This window comes from Olea europaea, chromosome 5 (assembly GCF_002742605.1).
Source record: "Olea europaea var. sylvestris chromosome 5, O_europaea_v1, whole genome shotgun sequence".
Lineage (NCBI taxonomy): Eukaryota > Viridiplantae > Streptophyta > Magnoliopsida > Lamiales > Oleaceae > Olea > Olea europaea.
The window spans coordinates 9945486-9953547 of NC_036241.1; the positions used below are offsets into that span (position 1 = coordinate 9945486).

The window sequence follows — 8062 nt, forward strand, 5'->3', positions numbered from 1 at the left end:
AAGTATTTATAATTAGGTTTGTGACCTTTCCATACTTCATAAGGTATCTTTTGCGTTTTTCGATGTGGTAGTTTGTTAAGAATATAGTTGGCGGAAAGCAAGGCTTCCCCCCACAAGTTCTGCGGTAATCCAGAACTTATCAACATAGCATTCATCATCTCTTTTAATGTTCGGTTCTTGCGTTCAGCAATAACATTGGATTGAGGAAAATAAGGCGTGGTAGTTTGATGAATTATTCCGTGTTCCAAACAGAATTGTTGAAATGGAGAATCATATTCACCATCTCTATCACTTCTTATAGCCTTAATTTTTTTACTAAGTTGATTTTCAATTTCCAACTTGTAATGTTTAAACACGTCAATTGTTTTGTCTTTGCTTTTGAGTAAATACACATAGCAATATCGAGTGCAATCATCGATAAAAGTAATAAAATACTTATTACCTCCTCTCATTTGAACAAACTTTAGATCACATATGTCAGTGTGAATTAAATCTAGAGGTTCGGTACTTCTTTCAACAGAACAAAAGGGTAAACGTGTCATTTTGGCTTCTACACATATATCGCATTTGTGATTAGGATTTAAATCACACTTTGGTAATAAATCTAATTTGATTAGTCTACGCAAAGTGTTATAACTTGTATGTCCTAATCGTTCATGCCAAATGTTAAATGACTCAAACAAGTAAGAAGAAGATGTATTCTTATTAATTGGAGGTACAACAGTCATTGCATTCAATTTAAAGAGCCCCTCATTCAGGTAGCCTTTTCCTACAAACATTTCATTCTTTGATAGTACAAATTTGTCCGAGACAAATACTAGTTTAAACCCATTCTTACTTAGTAGAGAACCAGATACCAAGTTTTTCCTAATATCGGGCACATGAAGAACATCATTCAGAGTGAGCTCTTTTCCACTTGTCATTTTCAGCACTATCTTCCCATGTCCTTCTACCTTGGAAGAAGACGAGTTTCCCATGTATAGATGTTCATCATGATCCATTGCTTTGTAGGTAGAGAACATCCCGAGGTTTGAGCATATGTGACGAGTAGCTCTAGTATCCACCCACCACTCCTTAGTGTTTCCAATTAAGTTGCATTCAGAGACGACCGCAGAAAGATTCATGTCTTGTACCTTATCAGTGAGGTTCTCATGTTCCGTTACATTGGCCTGGTTAGTTTTTCCCTTCACATTTTTTGCTTTTGACAATCCTTGGATCGATGTCCTGCCTTGCCACAATTGTAACAGCTGCCTTTAAACTTTTTAGCAGTTTTTGAAGAACCAATTTGTCCTTCCCCATTGTGCTTCCTCTTTTTGCTTGTCTTGAAACCTCCTTCTACAATGTTGGCTTTTGGTTCCATCGAAGTAGATGCACCATTCCTTTTTTCCGTTTTGCGATTGTCTTCTTCTATTCTCAAACGGACAATGATATCTTCAAGTTTCATTTCCTTCCGCTTGTGCTTGAGGTAATTCTTGAAATCCTTCCATGAAGGTGGTAATTTCTCAATTAGTGCAGCGACTTGGAATGATTCACTTAGTTTCATTCCTTCGGCATGGATGTCGCTAAGTATGATCTGAAGTTCTTGAACTTGGGATATGACAGTCTTGTTGTCAACCATTTTATAATCCAAAAAACAACCGACAATGAATTTCTTCGTGCCGGCATCTTCGGTTTTGTATTTTGTGTCCAAAGATTCCCACAGTTCTTTTGCAGACTTAGCATTGCAGTACACATTATATAATGTGTTATCCAGTCCATTAAGCACATAATTTCTGCATAAGAAATCAGAATGCTTCCATGCATCAACCGCAGCCAATTTTTCAGCATCACTGTCTTGCTCGGTACGGACGGCGGCGGCGGCGCGCGCGTGTGAGTTTATGACCGAACCCAATGGGATATAGGTCTTCCCCCTTCCAAAGACTATTGGTACCCCTTGGGGCCCAAACCCAATTCCAAACTTCCACCTTATAAACCACACCAAAGTTTCCTAACTTTCCTATGTGGGATAAGTGTTTGACAAATCAAATTCTTCCATAATCCTTAGTTTATGTGGGTTACTTTAACGCTTAATATTTCATTCAATTTTAAATGGTTTTCGATAAATAAATATATCACGTTAATCATCTCGCGGAGTAGAACGTGAATATGCTAGGTCCCGTATTATTTAAAAGGTGGGTCCCACTGAAATTTGGGCTCAAAGTTGACCCATTAAACCATTTTTTCCAACACAATGCTCTTGCTTCTTCCGTCTTGCGGGGAGGAAAGTTGAACAATTGTTCTTTGGGTGTGGAAGAACCTCACTGATTGTGCTTCAATAGGTTGGCCAAGGAGGAGGAAGTTCACCAATATACCCTTGTGGAGCTAACAATACACCCTTGTGGAGCTAAAAGACTGATTAGTTTATCGAGGCAAAGAAAACTAAGAGAAGTCCAATCCTTTTCCTCTCAGTTTGTAAAGATAGGCCAATGGATTAGAATGAAAAACACCTTTGGGTTTCTCTGTAATCTTCTCCACCGACCACAGGTGATTTATTTTCTTCTTTTTGCTTTATGATGTTTACTCAACTTGAGGTGGTGTTGAGAATGTAATTTGTAAGAAATAGTGGACAAGTGACAGTAATTCTCTTTAAAAAACTAGCTGGTTTTATTCCTAGGTATCTGGAGTCGATATGATAGGCTGGACACACTAAAAAAAAAAAAAAAAAAAAGTTTTGAACCCCAATTTTGAGAGTCCCTACCGTCCTGCTTCTAAAGTTTTGTGAGGGAGGTAAATTATGGAATGTGTCCCAACAGGTCAGAGAACAAGAGCTGCATGTACATTGCGCTTATAAGGAATCCAATTTCATGTTTCAGGAATCAAATTTCCACATTGCAACTGCCAGCAAGGCGTGAGATAACATCACTCCTATCCTTTGTATCACTAGACTATGCCCCGAGGGGCGATAGGCTGGACACACTAATATCACAAGCAGGCGGTTCAAGTGGGCACATGAAAGTGGACATGCCGTGGTAGGTGAGTACCGTTAATAAAGGTTAAATATAATATTTTCAAAAACTGAAATTGTGTTCCTCTTTGTTTGGAATTTTGATAATGAATTTTTTTCCGTTAGAGATAAAGTGGATCTTATCTTCAAGAAAAGAAATCAAAAATAACGATTGGAATAATAAAATAATGATAAAAAAATTGATTTTAATTGACTTAAAATCTATATCAAACAAGCACTGACACATAATTTTTAGCATGAACTGTGGAAAAATCATAGTTATCGCATCAAACTAAAAGTCTCAATCGATCAATATTGTTAAATTGTGACTTATATCTACCATATTTATCTTCATTTCGATTTTGTGTAACTCGTTTGCCACCTGGACCCTAGTCCTCTAATAATGAAGAAATTTGTGGTTATCTTCGTTTGGTTTTGTGTAACTTATTTCTCACCTGGGCCCCAGTCCATTAATGATGACAATTTTATAAAATTATAATATATAAAAATGCTAAATTAGATTAATTGTGCTACTTGTACATAAAAATGATACATAAATGATTATAGAAGATGATGTGGAGAGAAAATATTGTTTCAAAAAGATGATTGAGTTTTAAACTGACAAATGATAGAGCGACATATGACATTATGTAACCCATTATGTAAAGTTTGAAGTACATATAGCAAGATCCAAATTAGATAACGTGCAACTCGTTTCTTCTCATAAGTACAAATTTTAGTAATTCTGCAAGGCGTCTATAAATGCACTAAGTTCACTTGCAATCCTGCATATAACGAATTTTGTTGTTGTGAAGTGTGGTGAAAGTCGTTGCATTCGTGTGCTATCAAACGAGAGAACAATTTTAATGGATCCTAGTTTGTATAACGCTGTACAACAGGGCAATCTTAATGCCATCACAGAAAAGAAGGAACTTGTCTGTACCACTCAATTGACACCGAACAAGAATACTTTACTTCACGTTGCTGCCCAGTTCAACGACTCCCAGAAATTTGCATTAGAAATCCTCATGATAAATGAATCCTTACTCTGTGAAGCGAACTCAGATGGTGAGACCGCGCTTCACGTTGCCGCGAGAAGTGGCAGGCAGAATGTCGGGATAGCGATGATGGAATTTGCAAAGAGATTAGATGGAGAGCTTGAAGCCGGAGGCGAAGCGCTCAAAAAGCTGCTAACATGGAAAAATAGAAATGGAGACACTGCACTGCACGAGGCAATCAGGAATGATCAGCCGAATATGGTCCTTTTGTTGATACAAAACGACCCTGAACTTGCAAATATAGCGAATAATGCACTGGAAACTCCATTGTTTCTTGCAGTTGATGTCAATCCAGATGATGAGAACCGGAAAATGTGTGTGAATCACATATTGGAAAATTGCTCATCACCGGCTTACACTGGACCAAATAGGAACACTGTTCTGCATGCTGCGGCTTTATATGATTGGAAACGTAAGTCTTTAATTTTATTACTAGCAATTCTTGTGTTCTTTAACAAGAAGATGCTCTTGGAGCTTAATATAGGCCAGAGAGTTGGACTATGTCATGTGGCCTTTCTAATATTCAAGGAAAATTTTTTTGTAGTCTTAATCAATACTCCGATCACCATAAAAGCACTTTCTTATTACTTTTATATTTCTCTCTTCACTAAGATTTTATTATGGGAAATTCAACATTTCCTCCATGACTTGGATTTTGGTTTTATTGTATGAATCAACCACTTGCTAGTTGGCCAAAATAGATCACTAAGTAAAATTTAATATTCTTCTTTCTCCATTTCTTGGTATTCATTGTGATCAATGAGTCTTATTGCTAATTTTACAGTATTCTCTTGAATCAATATAAAATTAAACGGTTGTTGGTATAAGTTTGTGTTCATCATTCTAGTACTTATTTTTCCTGCATAAGAACTGCTTTAATGCACTCTAGCTAATGCCTAATTCTCACTCAAAATTTGATGAATGCAGGAATATCAGAAAAGTTGTTGAAAAAACATCCAACTATAATAACGGAAGTAAATGATTTTGGATGGAGTGCTCTCCATTTTGCAGCACAACGTGGATCCAATGAAGTAGCAGAGGAACTATTAAAGGCTGATAAATCAATAGCATACATAGTTGCAGAAAAAGATTACAATAGAACAGCTCTTCATATAGCGACTTGTTACGGGAAGGTAAAGATAATGGAAGAGATTTTAGCATATTGTCCTGATTGCTGGGAGATGGTTGTTGGAAATGGCCAAAATATTCTACATCTTTCCGTGGCATTCGAGCAACAAGAATCATTTAAATTTATCATGAAAAAATCATGGGTTGGCTACCTCATTAACCAAAAAGATGAAGAGGGAAACACACCCCTCCACGAATATGCTGCAGCTCCCAACTACTTCTATGGCTATGATCTTGTAAACCATCCACAAGTAAAAAAGAATGCTGTGAACAAGGAATATAAGACGCCTCTTGATGTGGTAATGTTTTCCGATGTTTATTCAACAAGACGGGTAAAGATAATCTCCCTTCAATTCTTTACGTTTTTTCATTTTTTATTTTCTGAATGAAACTACTAAACTTTCATTTTATTTCTTGTACAACGTGGAAAAACAATTTGAAAGGTGCTAAGGGAACGTGTTACTATCCTCTTATCATAACAATGTGCCAAATCGAACTAGTTAGTTTTCTAAAATAAGTGATGCTCTAAATGAAATGACAGAGAACAAAGACCTTTTTTTTTTCCTATTATTGGTTTTAGGACTAGCTTGTTTGGTAGGAAAAGCTGCAATTCGGGATAATAACAAAGAAGAAAAATAAGTTAAAATATTATCTATAGTATGTGTACCAAACATGTCTTGACGAAAAATGAGGATACCAGAAGTAAAGTTTCCGCGTCTAATAAAAGCGTCTACCACACAAAGTGCTGCTCATGTATAAATTTTTTTTTGGTTGATCCTTTTGTCGCTTGACTCCTTGGTTTGACACTATGCAGAATGCCGTACAGAAGGAATTAAAAGAAAACCATGCTTCCCTAGGTATTGTGAATGAAGTGAATCTTGAAAATTATTGGCGATTGCAGATGAAGAATCCTGAAAATAAAAGGATGGTTCCAGCAGATATTAGAAAAGCAGCCGACACTCATATGGTAGTGGCTGCTCTCATAACAACAGTTGCATTTGCTGCCGGATTCACCATTCCAGGTGGGTACGGAAATGATGGCCCAAACGAAGGCATGGCAATTTTATCAAGAAAAGCTGCTTTTAAAGCGTTCATTATAACTGATACATTAGCTGTGGTTTGCTCTGCTTCTGCTATTTTTCTCCACTTCATTGGAGCCAGTTTCACTGACAAGTTGAAGCTTGTGCACTCGTATCTTGCTGGTGCACTACTTGTTATAGTTGCCATGGGGGCGATGGTGATTGCTTTCATGACCGGTTTGTACACGGTGTTGGAACAGTCACTAGAAATTGCTATTATAGAATGTGTCATTTGCAGCTTCTGCTTTCCTATTTTCTACTACTGAGTGAAAAGGGCATTTAGTGTGGATTTGTTGAAAAATAAACCAAATTAATGATCACTGATGAATTCAAGAATCAATTACTGAACTTTATTTTAGTCCAGTGTCTACTAGTATTTCAATAATTGATTGAGTAATTTAAGGAGTCTTCTTGGATATGTAATAGCCACATTTATTTTGATGCATTTCCCTGTGTCTTCTAGTATGTATAAATTAGAATGTTCAAGAATCAATTACTGAACTTTATTTTAGTCCAGTGTCTACTAGTATTTCAATAATTGATTGAGTAATTTAAGGAGTCTTCTTGGATATGTAATAGCCACATTTATTTTGATGCATTTCCCTGTGTCTTCTAGTATGTATAAATTAGAATGTAATCTGCAGTAACTTTTTAAGGCAATAAGATTGAGTATTTCTGATAATATAATTCCCAACTTTGCTTGCCTTCAAACTAGTATTAGAGCATTCAATCATTACAAAAATTGTTCACAGAATATAACAGCAGCAACATAACTTAGAAAAAAAATCATGGCAAATCCAAGTAATCTGGTGTCTCTTATTCTTCGTTTCATTGGGGAAGATTATGACTATGGGCATCAAAATATGAAAGTTTTGCTGAAATCTATGAAGCTCTAGAATATTGTTGATGAAGGTTTGGAAGATCTGGAGACTGAAGATGAAATGATTCAAGCCCAAAGAAATGCTTTAAATGAAAAGCGAGAAAAAGACAGTAAAGCCCTTTACCAAATTTACCAGGCAATTGAAAGACCGATGTTTGAACGAATTACAAAAGCTGAAACTTCAAGGCAAGCTTGGGAAATTTTGCACACAACATACATTGGAGAAGAGAGTAAAAAAGGTACGCTTATAGTCCTTGAGATTAGAGTTTGAGAAATTAATGAAAGAAGAAGAAAGTCTTTCTGATTACATCACGAGGGTTACCACAATTATATATCAAATGGCATTCAATGGCGAATGTTTAGAAGATCAGAAATTTGTTGAAAAAGTTCTTCAAAGTCTACCATCAAGGTTTGATTTCATTGCTGCCACAATTGAGGAATTTAAAGACTTGGAAACACTTTCATTAAATGATCTACTTGCATCATTAAAATCTCATATGAACTGCGAGTAAAGCACAGGAATCATTCACTCCCTGATCAAGCACTCAAATCTCAAAATTTGGGAGGCTCTAATTCTAATATTTTTAGAGGAAGAGGATGATCAAAAGGTTGAGGGAGAGGCCACCATTCTAGCGGAAGAGGAAGAGGATTTCGAAGTGGTGGAGAGTTCAAAGAAGAAGTAAAGGATGATCACACAAGCAATTTTCGATGAAGTCAAGGCCGAGGATATCAACAAAGAGATAGAAAAGAATTCCCTAAATGCTATTACTATCATAAAACTAATCATAAAAGTAGTTGTTACTGGTATAAGGGAAATGGAATATGTTGAATGTTATCATTGTCACAAACTTGGCCATAAAAGCAAGGAGTGCTGGAATAAGAAAAATAAGGATAAGGCAGAAACTAGTTTCATTCATAAAAATGACAACGATGA

The 8062-nt window shown here is 36.2% G+C and overlaps 1 protein-coding gene across 2 annotated transcripts; it reads left to right on the forward strand.

The window, feature by feature from the left end:
* Positions 1–3719: 3719 nt before the first annotated feature.
* On the forward strand, positions 3720–6759 carry LOC111394580 (protein ACCELERATED CELL DEATH 6-like). 2 transcript variants are annotated; one of them, XM_023020467.1, is made up of 3 exons: positions 3720–4453; positions 4969–5468; positions 5984–6759. In XM_023020467.1, exons 1-3 carry the CDS (start codon positions 3850–3852, stop codon positions 6512–6514), a joined length of 1635 nt encoding a protein of 544 aa, XP_022876235.1. In that variant the 5' UTR covers positions 3720–3849; the 3' UTR covers positions 6515–6759. The 2 variants fall into 2 exon arrangements, with proteins under 2 accessions (XP_022876235.1, XP_022876234.1); XM_023020466.1 differs by having other exon boundaries at positions 3722–4453; positions 4969–5501.
* Positions 6760–8062: the final 1303 nt, after the last annotated feature.

What these genes read in the sequence shown, in the direction of transcription:
- LOC111394580 (XM_023020466.1), top strand. Translation starts at nt 3,850, where the DNA reads ATGGATCCTAGTTTGTATAACGCTGTACAACAGGGCAATCTTAATGCC. An exon ending in GGCTTTATATGATTGGAAAC is followed by an intron (nt 4,454 to 4,968) that starts GTAAGTCTTTAA and finishes TGATGAATGCAG; the next exon opens with GAATATCAGAAAAGTTGTTG. An exon ending in ATGTTTATTCAACAAGACGG is followed by an intron (nt 5,502 to 5,983) that starts GTAAAGATAATC and finishes GACACTATGCAG; the next exon opens with AATGCCGTACAGAAGGAATT.